The 14,741-nt window shown below is 44.9% G+C and overlaps 1 protein-coding gene and 1 long non-coding RNA gene across 2 annotated transcripts; one reads left to right on the top strand and one right to left on the bottom strand.

Moving 5' to 3' along the window:
* Positions 1–2,993: 2,993 nt before the first annotated feature.
* HNRNPA0 (heterogeneous nuclear ribonucleoprotein A0) lies at positions 2,994–4,849 on the bottom strand. The gene has a single exon (XM_065690793.1). The coding sequence runs from the start codon at positions 4,490–4,492 to the stop codon at positions 3,554–3,556; it is 939 nt and encodes a 312-aa protein (XP_065546865.1). The 5' UTR covers positions 4,493–4,849; the 3' UTR covers positions 2,994–3,553.
* Positions 4,850–5,298: 449 nt separating this feature from the next.
* Positions 5,299–10,128, top strand: LOC136020068 (uncharacterized). Its single transcript, XR_010615184.1, has 3 exons — positions 5,299–8,338; positions 8,683–8,858; positions 9,612–10,128. It is a non-coding gene; the product is annotated as an uncharacterized LOC136020068 (long non-coding RNA).
* The last annotated feature ends 4,613 nt before the right edge of the window (positions 10,129–14,741 follow it).

The following is a 14,741-nucleotide window of genomic DNA, read 5'->3' as shown; positions in this document are numbered from 1 at the left end:
AAGGAATACCAGTGCTTTAAGAAAACTGCTGCACTTCTACTGTCATTATTAATGGCTGAAAGCAAGTTAGTTGCTCTCACTTCCTATTTCTCCCAGGTGAACCACCACAGCCCAGTATTCATTCCTGAACAGAAGGTAATTAAATTACTGAGTTCATTTCACACACATGTACTTCAAAACTAAACTACAAACTGCCGAACAGCAAACTTAAGTTACTTTATTTCTACCTCCACAACCATCCTAGTGTACAGTCCCAGACTTATTTACATGCCAGCTATATACTTCATTTCATCTTAGTTCTTCCTATGCACCTCTATGCAGACAAATCCACTCAGGGGTCAGAAAGTTACTTAATACCATTAAATACGTAAGCAAGGCTTTATCAGCAAATCTCTTCTGTTTATTAAGAACTGTACTAGAAACAGGTTTATACCCATGGAGTCTTAAAGTCCCTGTGTCTTTAATGCTATCCAGTATAAATCTGCATCTCTTTCTATATTCCATGGTCTATCCTAGCCATTATTTAAGAGGCACTTAATGAGCCTCTCCAATTTTACCTGCATTGTCACAAAGAATTTCTTGCTCCCAAGACACAAGAGGTCAGAGCACAAGTCCCAGCTAATCAAGGCACTCACCACAACACTGTTAAACAGACAACAATCTTTTGAGGGAGAAATTAGGTAGCAAACCACCTAACACAGGTGCAGTTTCTGGGACCTACTTGTATTCTGGAAGACTTTAGTCCTACAAGAGGATTATCACATACAGATAGAACATCAGACAGCATGCTTCAGTACAACAGTTATCAAATGCAAGCTATAGCTTGGCCAAACCATCAGATTTCACACATAAAGCCATTTTTTTTAAAACCTACTTATTTCTAGTACCAACATATTCTTTCATGGCATATAATACGTGAGAATATCATAAAGTTGGAGCACAAATCTTTACCTTCCCAAGTCTAATGACAAGCCACATCACAGAAGTGCATCTATCTCATTCAAAACCAAGCTCTCCCTTGATAAGGTGAAGACAATTCACCACTGCAAGGGACCAAACGGTTTGCCCAAAACAACAGAGCTAGAACTCCACAGTTCACTTCAACAAGGAAAGACGTGCTTCAAGTCCAAGGATGACTGTACAACATAGTTTTAAAGTCCAAAGGTAAAGCAAAAAGCTTCAAGCCCAGTGAACTGAAATAAAACCAAGCACCTGAAGCTGCCCACTGACAAGAGCTGGCACCTGCAGTGTTTTACAAGCACTTCTCTGGAACCACCTGCATTTTCAACAGCGTATCAGTAATACTGGTTCACAAAAGCAAAACAAGCCTTCAAGATAAAAATATAACAATATAATTGCAAACAGCAAGTTGCTTGGAACGTATTTATAAAAGCAAAGCCAAAGCAAACCAGTTTCACTGTGAAGAAAGACAAATAATCAGACTCAAGAGGAAACAGATCTTGGTTTAAACCCTGTGACACCAAAAGGTTGCGCTGCTTATTTAAGCTTACACACGTAATCAAGATGATGCTAGTTTTACTCCTAATAGCAACAGAAAGACTAACTTCAACCAAAATCAGCATCAAGTCAGACTGACATCAAAGACTGACAGTACCTTGACATTTCATGTTAAATCCTTCAGCCCAGAAGCACAAATCCCTAGAATTTGAATTGTCCAATGGAATCAGTGGGAATTACGCCTAGTATCTTGCATATCTGGAGCAAAGCAAAAAAATCAGCTTTTAAGATGCAGTCCCAAAAAACATCAGCATTAAAGGCTAAGTGCTTAGAAACCTGAAGGCAAAATAACTTCGTACTTTTCAAGTCCGTGCCCCATATCATACATACTCTCACTCAAGTATATAAGGAATTCAAATCTTTATTTGATATCCATAAACCCATAAACGTTTGCTATTCTCTATTTCTATGCAGGAAGGCAGTTTTCCCCTAAAACATTATGCTTTTAATAAACAACAAACTTCCAATTCTATTGCGTGAAAGGGCTACAAATATACATTTGTTAATCAAGCAGACTACACAGAAATTTTTTGCTTTACAATGGGCACCTACATTGCTGGTACACTTTGCTGGCTCACTTATCACAGCACTTTGCCCATGCAGTTTAGATTATCATTCTGAAACATGGGCAACTGTCATTATTAAAAATCAAAGGAAAAAAAAGAATAGGTGCTGAGGCAGGCATTGCAAATCCATTCCTTTTCCAGTCTGTACTCATGGAGCCCATCTTTATTCACATGCGGATGTCACTGCATTCGACACCAGTCATCTAGTGGCATGAAATACCTTTCCAAAGTCTAGTACAATCGTTAGCAAACCACTTTTCCTCCTGCTGTAACGAAGCCTGCAGCAAGGGGGCTGCCATCCTGTCGGTAGATGGTGCTGCGAAAGATTCTTGGGGAACTTTAACGAAGGACAATAGTTCAGAGTGAAAAAGTCTGTTAACCCGGTACTATGAAAACAAGTACGCGTTTAAGACGGAATAAATGTCGACCCTTTCCTGGAAGGAATCATACACAGACAAACCGAGAAGAGGACTTGAAACTAAGCAATAGGAAATTCGGAACATTTCATATGAATGAAGCACATGCTTAACACAAACTATTTCTTCAAAACTACACAGTACATACGTTGATGGAAAAAAGTCCTATAGAAAAAATTTGACCAACCATGTCAGCACGTCAAACCGCCCAGTACAAGATGGTGGATGCACACAAACGGGGGGAGAACAAGGGATTTAAAAACAGACCACATCCACGGGTTAGTACTTCAAAAATTTCTCTGTCGAGCGCCTGAAAGCCAATGAATCCACTAGCAGGGGGTAGCAAAAAAGTCAGTTAGGACCTTTACTGGCAAGAAAATATTTACTCTAGGTACAGAGAGCTTTGAAAGCAGAGGAACACTTGCTTCAAACCTACAAAAGCCTTCAAAACCGTACGGAATGGATCCTAGGAAAAATAATTAGACATGTAAAGGTCAATGAACACAGTGATTTATTTAAAAAATAAAAAACGTAAAAACGATTTTTTTTTCCTCCTTTACAGAAATGTTAATTTCAGTCATGGGATCCGAGTACGTTTTGTAGAAAAAAATGTAGGAGCCAGGTATCAAGTCCTTACAACAAAGGAAATTCCCCCATAACCCTTCCCAGTTTTTACTCCAGATCAACAAGACACTTCCCACCCCGTACCGCCCCCCTCCCCCCCAAAAAAAAGAACCAAAACAAATTAAAACAAGACATTTTTCGTTGCTAGTATAAAAACGACCAAGGTCCAAGTAATAATAAAAAAATAGAGTCCATCAATGACTGTAACACAAAGTATGTGTATGTGGGGCCCAGTCCATCTTCAGAGAGAAAGAAGTGGCACAGGCAGCAGAGGCGACCCTCAGGGGGCATTTAGGAGCTGCTCCCACAGCAGGGAGGCATTTAAAAGGAGCTGCCCTTCGGCGAACGAGGGGAGAAACCATTCAGAAACTGCCCCGTATCAAAGGGAGGGCTTTCCACGCCACCCCCAATGGTTATGGGCGCTCCAGCTCAGAAAGAGCCGCCCCCGTAGCCTCCCCCACCATAGCCTCCTCTGTACGGTCCACTGTTACTGCGGCCCCCCCAGTTGCCGCCCCCTCCTCCACCTCCTCCGCCGCTCTTCATGGGGCCGTAGGAGGACTGATGCTGGCTGTAGCTGCCGAACCCGCCGTACCCATTGCCGTAGTCGCCACCTCCCCCTCCGCCGCCACCTCCGTAGGAACCGCTGCCATAGGAGCCGTAACCGCCACCGCCGCCACCTCCTCCTCCACCGTAACCGCCGTAGCTATTGTAACCACCGCCTCCTTTGGAAAGACCGTTGTGATCCCGGTTGCCGGATCCGCCGCCGCCCCGGCCCCTTCCTCCGCCTCTGCCGCCCCGGGAAGGCCTAGAACCGCCTCCCCCGCCCGACTGGATGTCCTCCTTGGGCACAGCCTTCTTCACCTCCACTCGGTGGCCCTGGATCGGGTGGAACTTGACCACGGCCGCCTTGTCAGCTGCATCGTGGTTCTGGAAATAGACGAAGCCGAAGCCGCGCTTTTTCCCGCTCTGTTTGTCGGCGATGATTTCAGCCTTCTCCACGGGGCCGAACTGGCTGAAATGCTGCACCAGGTCCCCTTCGCCCACGTCCCCTTTGAGGCCGCCCACAAAGAGCTTCTTCACCTTAGCGTGAGCCCCCGGTTTGGCCGAGTCCTCCCGGGACACGGCTCGCTTCAGCTCCACCGCGTTCCCGTCCACCGCGTGCGGCGACGCGGCCATGGCGGCATCGGCCTCCTCTACCGCCGAGTAGGTGACGAAGCCGAAGCAGCGGGAGCGCTTGGTCTGCGGGTTGAGCACGACCACGCAGTCGGTGAGGGTGCCGTAGGCCGCGAAGTGCTCCCGCAGCCCGGCCTCCGTGGTCTGCACGTTGAGGCCGCCGATGAACAGCTTGCATAGCTGCGAGTTCTCCATGCTGCCGCCGGTGCCGGGGCTGCGCCTGGGCCTGGCGCCGAGACTCCTCCTCCTGTTGGGGGACAGCTCTGACGGGTTTTTCCCCCCCTTCTCCGTCTTGCCGCTTCTTCCCCCTTCGCTTACTGCAAACGGCGCTACCTCCCGGCTGCGGCAGCCGCCGGCGATGACTCCCTCAGCCTGGCTCCAACGCCTCCGCTTCGCCTCACCTGACCAGCAGGAGACAGGGGCGTCCCGGCTGCCGCCGCTCCTCCGGAACGGGGGGTGGGGAGGGGGCAAAACACAGACACGCACAAAATGGCGGCGGCTGCTTCTCCACAGCTCGGCCGGCGACTGGTGCCCACACAAAGGGGCCGCTGGGAGCACCGCCCACCCGGCTGCCGCCGCGCACGCCCCCCGCGCAGGCGCAGCCAATCGGAGCTCGCAGACGGAGCCGTCCTCCACTCACCTTTCAGGGGCGGGGCCTCCGGCAGCGACCGACGAGCTCGGCGGCTAATCAGAGGGCGCGACCTCCGCCGCGCGTCGGCAAAAAGCCCGGGGGTTGGACCGTGACAGACGAGGCGGGCAGCCAATAGGGTCGCGATGTGGCGGCCGGTGGTGCGGGGTACCTCCTGTGCGCGCCGAGGGAAGGGGCGGGGCGGGGGCTGCACCAGCGCGTCCCGCCCGCGGACGTCAGCCAATGGGCGCGCTCCGGGCCCGCCGCGCGCTTTTCTCCCCCGCGGCCCCGCCCCGCGGGTGGTTGGCTTGGGGGGGGGGGGGGGGTGGTCCGCGAGCGGCTGGCGCGGGAGCGTTTGAAACGCTGGCCGTTTGAAACGGTGACCGTTACCCGCCGCCTCACGGAACGGCGTTACCCGCTGGCTGCGCTGTGCTTACCTCATGGCTGCGTTCCCTTCTCCGCGCCTGCCGGCCGCAGCCTCGCACCTTCCCCAGCAGCACGGCATCCCGGGGCCGCACGTTCCTGGCGGGCAGCGGCTCCTCTCGTAGGGGGCTTTGTCCGCCCCGTTTGGTCCAGCTTCTGCCTGCTCCCTCCTAGCGCTAGTTGGCTGCTCCTCACTCATTCGTGCCCGTGTCCCGCTTTCCAACATCGAATCCATGAGGTCGGAAAAGACCTTCGGGATATCAAGTCCACCCCTAACCAGTGTCGCTAAGCACCGCATCTACGCGGTTTTCAGTGCTGCCCTGGGCAGCTGTTCCAGTGCCTGATCATAGTTTCGTTGAAGGAACTGCTTAATTTCCAGACTAACCCTCCCCTGGTGCAGCTTGAGGCCATTTCCTCTTGTTCTATCACTCAGTTGTTCCTTGAGAGCAGAGACTGACCCTTCCTGGCTCCATCCTCCTGTCAGGCCATTGCAGGGAGCGACCAGGTCCCCCCTGAGCCTTCTCTTCTCCATCTGAACCCCCCAGGTCCCTCAGCCGTTCCCCATCACCCTTGTGCTCCAGGCCCTGCCCCAGCTCCATTCCCTTCTCTGGCCCCACTCCAGCCCCTCAATGTCTCTTGCAGTGAGGGGCTCAGAGCTGAGCACAGGATTCGAGGTGCAGCCTCAGCAGGGGCACAATCCCTGCCCTGGCCCTGCTGCCGCACCGGTGCTGGTACAGGCCAGGATGCCGCTGGCGTTCTTGGCTGCCTGGGCACAGGCTGGCTCAATCACTCACCGCCCCATCTGCTGCCTCAGGCAGCTTCTTTCTGGCTTTTCCTGCTGCTGTTCCCTCCCCCATCCCCAGCCCTCTCTCCAACCCCACCACTGCCTCCTCCTCTCACCCTTAAATCTCTCCATAGCTCCAAAAAGGAGGTATTTTCTCTAAATACCTCCTAATGTGACTAGTAGTGAGATGCATTTCCTTTTACACATATACACTTTAACAGTGCCTTAAACAGAGCTTGAAGACTGCAGCACTATTTTCATCACAGTGATTGTTTTTCCTCCCTCAGAAACAGGATTTATTTTGGTCTTACACCCGCTGAGGTTTATGCTGGAAATTATCTAGGGGAAAAGAACGGTTTTGTGGTGAATTTTTCTTTCCTTGCAGGGGCTCCTGCACCACACAGGGTCTGGAGCTCATGTTAACTGAGTCCTCCTCACAGGTAACTGCCTAACCGGCTTCTAAACCCCTCAGTGAAGGCAATTTCACAGACTCCTCAGGTAGCTTCTTCCTTTGTTCATTATGGCCACAATGAGGTAAGTTTCTATTTAGACACTGTTTGAAAAGATAAGCACATAATCAAATACCTTGAGGGTGGGCTTTGGACAAGGGCCTGGAGGGACAGGACAAGGCGAACGGCTTTAACCTGCCAGAGGGGAGATTAACCTGCCAGAGGGAGAAGCTCTTCCCTGTGAGGGTGCTGAGGCGCTGGCACAGGGTGCCCCATCCCTGGCAGTGCTCAAGGTTCAGAGGGTTTGGGGAATGGGTTAATAAAAGATGACTGTCAGACCCCCTGGGCTGAATATTCCGACCCTCCTGACCCAGCTGTTATGGATTCGTTCGGGGATGTAGCTCCACAGTTGCCTGACCTGACTGTGCTGGGATTGCCGCACTTCTCCCATGTGCCAGCCCTGATGCTTGTGCTTCACAAGCAGGGATGTGTGCATCACACAGGGATGCGCTTCAGGGAACCGAGACAGTCAAAAATACTGTATCACGAAGAAGGGCTCAGATTTAGCTGCCTCAGCTGTCTGCTGCAGTTTTTTGCATGATCCCACGAGTGCTGGTGCTGGCAGTAGAGGAAGGAAGCAGAACTGCAACACCCCCATGGATCACATCAACTGCTGTGGAAAGGCACCCTTAGAGACTCACAGACACAAGCGTAACGCTGGCTGCACTGCAAGGGTAGTTAACTACAGCCCAGGTGAAGTCCAGACAGACTGAACATTTCAGCACAAAGGTTATTCTTTATTCTCTTCTGGTGGTGTCAATACCAGAGATTAACACTGCTGGTGAAATCTGTACTCATTTCCATCAGCTGGCTAAGTTTTCATGCTTCAGGCTAAGAAGCTGTGATTACCATTAACCAGTAGGGTTAATACTTGCAGTAGAGTAATCTGATTTTTCTTAAATTGAATTCTTTTATAGCCAGGTACTAAGAGTAACTTATTAATAGGACAGGAATATTAAAGGTCTGTGTGTGACAACCACTTACAGGGAAAGAGGTCATGTGTTTAGATCCATTTATCTACATGCATGGACATGATAATTTTATCTAGTTTTAGAGAAGAAAATATGTCCATAATGGCACTGGAGTATTTGTGGTTTTAAAACAAGCAAATCCCACTCTACTAAAAAGGACCCAAAGACCTCCCTCCCAGAGGCCATCTGCAAGCTCCACACAATTACAGGAAATACAAAAATACATTTTGCCTGCCACTTATTGTAAAAAATATGGCCATTCCCAAGGTAAATTTAGATCTGTTTCATAGAGAAAATAACCCATGAGAGTTTTACAGACACTTAATAATTTACAGCAAAAAGGAAGAAACATTAAGAGGAGCTAATTCTGGCCTCAGTGGGTAGCAAAGAGAACAGAACACTTGTTTATGACTCACTTTCTCTCCCTGAATGCAAGACAGACAAGTAGGCCAGGGAAGAGATCAAAGAAAATTGCTACTTTCAGCAGGAGAAGATGAGGGTCTTAAAGGTGTGAGCAAATCACTGACACAACTAAAGTATAAAACATAGCCCAACCGCTCCCTTTTCTGTTTGCACTTCTGACTGGTTGATTTAATGAAAGGAAAACACCTCTAAAATACATATACCCATGTTTTGCAGATAGAAACATCTCCTCTGATACTACAGAACAGCCAAGGGCTGATTGACCTGGTGTCCTCCTGTCCACTGTCCCTTCCCAACTACCGTGTAAGTGACCTCATGTAGTTCACGGACTCACGCAAAATGGTGTTCAGTCCTCACACTGAGAGGGCCAAGCCCACTGCACATGTACACATGCCCTGGCACATACCACCAGGCTACAGCAATGCAGAGCTGCCCAGACAGCTAAACAGGAGTTCCTCCTGCATATATCCCACAGACCTTCATAGCAGCTCACCTGAGCCACCACAGAGACTCCAACCAGTCCTCTCCAGTTTCTGTTGAATTCATGCCTGGTAAGGCACCCAGTCAGCGTGCCAGGTCATTGTTACAAACATTCCTATGAACTATGTGCTTTACGTGCTCCTGAAATGTGCCTTTTCCCTCTACAGCTGCGTGAGCCACTGCAGGAGTGGGATACAACGGGTACTGCAGCATGAGTGCAGAACCAAAGGATGAGTCTCACACTGGGCATGTGGGATGTGACAAGTCTGCTAAAACAGACAACACACCAACAGCTACAGCAGTTTCTCCACCACATATTCAATCTGCTTTTAACTACATAAAAGTAAATGCATGATATGTATTTAAAATTTCTTAGGCACACACCATTGAAAAGGAAATACATACCTTTCCCTCCTGGCAGGGCAGTCACAGCATTATATTATTTCCATTGTGATGGCAACATATAGAAAAAAAAATCATTGTATAAGCAGTTTAAGTTTCTAACACAGGTAAAAGCTCCACCTGTGTCATCACCTAAAGAAAACATGTTTCTCGAATGAGAGGCACCGGCCAAATAATACATGGTGTTAAATGGCTTCTAGGAATACTTTAGTTAGAGTATTGGAAGGAAACCCGCGTCATTTTTATGCATAAAATATTCCAGTTATTCCAGTAGAAATCATACTACCTAGAGTCCACAGGAGGGCATTACTGCTCAAGAGATCATAAAACAGGCAGCTGGTCCTTTTCCAGCGGTAGGCTTCCTGTGATATCATATACTGTTTAGTAAAAGCTGATACAAAATCAATTATTAAGGAAGTAATATTTTAATTATATAAACCCTTGTATAAACACAAAGTCATATGCTTTTAATTTGCTTCAACATCTTTAATCTACCCTATATCAGTGTGGCTGGCTTCCATAACCAACAAGTATTGACTCACTCTTTCAAAACAAAGTTTATCAACTGGACTTTTTGTACATTTTGTTAGTATAGTGCAGTCCTCTAGATTTAGGTCTGGTTTTATCTTTCAACAGACTGTAATAATATTATCATTGATATAGATTTCATCTTGATTTTTCTAAATATACACAGGTGGAAATGGCTGGAAATAGAGCAGATTCAACCATAATTATCTGGATCATTCCAAGATTCACACACTTTCAGGCAAGGATTTTTAATCTCATAATTTCAAACAGCTATTACTAGACTTGTAGAACCCTCCCTCCTACCTAAATCGTCCCCTCAGGCAGAGAGTAATTTTGCAATTCATAGGAAGACGTATTTAATAAAACATGCAGCAGCACCATAGACTTCCCCATCCTGGCCCCTGGCTTTAGCTTAAAGTCTGAAGATCTTAAAAGAGAAAAAACATCCTTGAGAGAGCTCTTGCTTTTTTGGCAATAGATTTATCTTTCTCTCTGTTCTGCTGATTGCACTTGTATCCACATAAACACCAACCTGTGATCTCACTTTTGAGGCTATCATGAATTAGCACTGGTTGGGAGAGAAAAAGATTGATGAGCATGCACTGAGAGGAAACTAGACAGTCTTTTGCTGCCTAAAGTTTGAGACTCTGCAGGATAAAGATTTCTACCTAGTGCAAATTCAGATGAGGAATAAACCATTACCCCTCTCTTTTACTTGCTTAATACAATACAAGATATTCTACAGAATAAAGAAAAAGAGTAACTACAGAATAACTCACAGGAACTATTTCTCAGTAAGTAGTTTCAAAAGTTCATCTTACTGAACAAAACCTTTCCCAAGCCCTTTGAAAGGGGAGTGTGCTAAAAGACAGGAATACACCTTTGTGAAGGGTGAAGAAGAAAGACATCAGAGAACTGAATTCACATCCTTTTCTTTGGATTTACGGTACCATTTTTCCTTATATCCTGCATCTCTCCTCTTCTCTCTGAAGCTCAGTTTCTCTTTTCCTCTTTCATCTGTTCTTTTTTCTGTCATAATTGATGATTTCTTTTCTTCTCTTTCCTAAAAGTTCATATAAGATCAGATCATAATTTGGAGTGATAGGATGAAAGTAAGACAGCAAAACTGCATCTCAAAAGTCAAGCTTCTTGTAAAGGATCAAAGAGCCCAGCAGTGCTGGGACAGATGTTAGAGGGTACATCTTTCACTGTATCTTAGTCCAAGGCAGACCAGGATCTTAAGTTTTGCCAAAGGAAGACCTGGAGCCAGCAGTGATCTCAGCCATGCTCTGATCTTTTTTCATCTGCAAATCTTTCTTTATGTATTTTCCACTTAAAATCTACTTGCTTTTTTTCCCCTTGCGTATTCCTAGGTCCCATCTATTTCTTGTTCCACAGAGCCTCTGTAGGGTGGTGTTTTTCTTTTTGTGGCGCTGCTGAATGACTGATATTTAGCTTTGTTTGGAAACAGCAGGAAGAGTTATGCTATGAAGTCCCTGAAATTAGCTGTAAGATATCCCTGCTATTCAAGAAGTTTTAGAACTAGATGTGTAAAAGCCAGGCTTTCTAGACACAAAACAGCAATCTAGAATTCATATTTTTCATTCAGAAAAATCAAAACTGTCTTTAAGTTTGAAACACATGGGGAAATTGAAACAGACTGAGATTAACAGGAAAACCCTTTTGATTAGTTAAATATTTCTTCACTAACCATTAGGACAGCGAAAGATGCCGTGGCATGAGAACAGCAGGGTTTGGTGCTCACTGTATTGTTAGAAAAAGACTGTAGAATAAAAAATAAGAGATACAAATTATCATATTGCCCCAAAACCTATGAGCTATTGAAATAATTCATTCTTTGGCAGAGATCACCCTTGGGAAACATCAGCTGGAGAAGTTCTAGAGAGCTACAAAGGATTGAATCAGGGTTTGGACAGTGGGAACTATTGTATGATATGAATTAATGCTGTCACAGCCCTATTACGATTACTCACATCTTATCTAGTTTTCAGTAAGAAAAGTAACTTGGCTGACCCCAGAAATAAAGATGCTAACCTTCCAGCCAGAGTGTATCAATCTTCATCTCACCTGTGTGCCAGCTGAAAGCTCATGGCATAATACAGTGTTTTAAATGAATATGCTATTATAAGTAACTCATTTAAAGTTAAAGCACATTTTAAAACAGTTGACTTTTCATTGTAGGCATGACCTAAATTGAGAGGTATGGACCAGAATGAAGCCTTAAGGATATTGCAAAGCTGTTCTCTAGAGCTATGCAATACCATGGAGTGAAAAATAAACTCCAGATAGTGAAGCCAAGTGATTTTTGTGATCTCTTCCAACCAGGAAAAACTTACAAATTATGGAGCAGTGCACCCACTTACACACAGATATCAATCCTTCTTCATCTCTGTGATCTTTGGAGAAAATTTACTGCGCATACATAGCCGACATTCAGTTATTGTTAGTTTGGTCAAATTATAACCCATTTGCTGAAGATACTTAATAGGGAGTTGATCTCTCCATCAAACAGGAAAGTGAGAAGGGGCTGTGGTTTTCCTCCATCATAACATACTATCTTACTTTATTGACACCATCAAGCACATCTGACACTAACATAAGAGATTTCCAATTATTCTTACTTCTTTCTCTGTGCCTCTTTGAAGTGCTATAAAGAATAATAGCTATGAGGAAGAGCTGTTCCAGATCCTTCACAGATGTTATGGGTCACTGAGCCAGCTCTTAGCCAAACTGCTATTAAAGAACTCTAACACCTAGGAAGCTGAGAAATCATATGTATACATCTCTACTAATCCTTGCTTTCTGAAGAAGAGAGCTGCACCAAGAGTAGCCAGCCATCAGCAATGATTCCTGCTCAGCAAGGAGTAATGTAAATGCCAAAGCAAAAGGTGAGCTCAAAGGACTTGCATGTTAGAGAATTTTTTCACCAACAGACTGTTGCCAACACAACAGATGTTACAAACTTAAAGTTTGAAAAACTGCTTATTATGGCACCTAATCACTTATCTTGACTTTCTGCACTGCCCATAGTCTGCCCACCGGAGCCTGGTAGCCAGAGTAATAGCACACCTTCACTGCAACCAAGATGAGAAGTGGACCCTGTTTACTATCAGCTGGCTGGTTTAGATGATAGCACCCCAAGCTCTGTGCTTGTAATGGTTAATTGCTACCTGGTTTAAAACTGGCTTGGGAACATTCACACAAGCGGAGCTCATGCCTCGAGCTGCTGTACAACCAGATGCTTCGAAAAGATGTTCCAGTTGATTTCTATATGAATATCATGCTTGGCAGACTTTTAGGATCAGGCTTTTATTGCAATGATTGTGCTGAGGTGATAATCAGTTTAATGACTGGCATTCAGTATAGTGACAATCAGCAAACTGTTTTGAGGTTTCCTATTCCTATTCCTATTCTTATTTCCTATTCCCATTCCTTGTTTGCTTTGCAAACTGTGATAGAAATCCCTAATAAAACTCTTAAAAAATCATACCACAACTGCTACCATTTCCTATGATAGAGCCATCTCTGAGCTACTGAAATCCCACAAAGGCAGAGTTACTAAATTTACACTGGATGTTGCCAAGCCAATTGCAGCCTTATCTGCAATATATTTTAACTTTTTGTTATCAGGTTACGTATAAAGTTTGCTTCCCATTACAGCTGCAGTCCTGCCTCCCAGCTGGTTATCAGAATCTACTGATAAAGGCTATTTTTTTCATCATGTAATATTGAGCAATTTAGAAATAACCTGATTATTTATATAAAGCAAGCACAATTCTGCTGGCCATCAGCCTATTTTACAAACAAACACTACAGCATTTATCTGGAAACAATATACCCTGATCCCTTCCTACTCAGCTATAGATTCCACTTTGCATACATACCTTTAACATCAGGCATAAACAGACCAAGAGCAGATACACCCACAAGCCTCTGATGTCAGATGTGACCTAATTCACATCAGGTTACAACACAATTAAAGCCACAGAATGCAGCAGATTGACATGACTGTAAAAGCAAGGGGTTCACATGTTAAACATTTCAGTCTTGCCATAGGAGGAGGACTGCATGCAGTGTTATATTAGAAACAGAGGTCTATGTAAATAAGCAGCCTGCCCTTTGTTTGACATTTATAAATAGAATCAGAACACCTTCTAATTTTCTTGATTTATTTCCTTTATAAACAGATAACGCATTTTTATGGCTGGTTCTGATGTGTACCTAGGATGTTGCATGTTTAGGTCCCGATTAACTTCCTGGGTTACACTGCAACCAGAAGCAGAAATTCTAAAGTACAGGAGAAAAGCTTTGTTGTTCCACTATTTTTGACATAGTCAAAACCAGCAAGTGCTAGAAATGTATCAGGAAAGTGCATTCACATTCCTGGATTGTAGCATTTTGGTTAAATTTTCTGAATATAAAGCAACGGGCTAAAACGAAGGAAATTTTAGGGGCAATGTCTTCCTAACAGTAAATCAGGCACTTGAATACCTAATTTCAGGTTACCACAGATGTTTAAAAACAGATTAGACAAACACAGCGTGAATAGATACAAACATACTAGAAGCAGGAGGTTCATCTGATCTCAGAGGCTCTCTCCACCTCTGTATTCTACAAATACAATAGCATGGCAACTAACAATATTTTGGGATAATAAGCCCTTACCTGCACTTTAGATACAGCATCAGTCTCATTCATCCCTCAAATCCTACTGCTTTTCAAAATCATTCCTCAAAAACACCCAAGACACAGTAAGACAGACTCAAGTACTCTCAAATGCTTTGTCTGCAGGTTCCTACTTCTCTAATTTAATAGGGAATTCTCATCTGGTTTTCCTGAGTCTGTCCTACACAAACACATTCTAACTCTGGACTATTTTCTACCTTTCCTGGTACTGGAGAGCCACAGGGTGGTTCATATGAGACTGAGACACTGGGGGTTAAGAGGACCCAGGTAGGAATTCAAAAGTTTAAACAGCAATGTACCAAATAGCACATCCTAAGAATAAAACAGTTCTTTCCTGTCCCATAAACATTCACTCTAAATATTTAATAAGGAAATGTTAAATGCTGATTTTTGTATACAAGGGACTATAAAAGCTATACTGGGCTTTTACTGGAAAAAATGGTAATAATAAAGCCCTTTTCGATATGTGCTAGTGTAATATTCAATGCTTCGCTTTTCAGGAAGATTTTTGTATCTCTGGAGTATAAGCTAAAATAGCAATTTATAATGAAAATACCATTATCTTAATTGCAATAGAGCAAATAATACA

This window comes from Lathamus discolor, chromosome 10 (assembly GCF_037157495.1).
Source record: "Lathamus discolor isolate bLatDis1 chromosome 10, bLatDis1.hap1, whole genome shotgun sequence".
Lineage (NCBI taxonomy): Eukaryota > Metazoa > Chordata > Aves > Psittaciformes > Psittacidae > Lathamus > Lathamus discolor.
Note: the sequence above shows the minus strand (reverse complement) of the source record. Positions and strands in the feature narration are given on the sequence as shown.

Excerpts from the sequence above, each read along its gene's own strand:
- HNRNPA0 (XM_065690793.1), bottom strand. The coding sequence starts at position 4,492 with ATGGAGAACTCGCAGCTATGCAAGCTGTTCATCGGCGGCCTCAACGTG.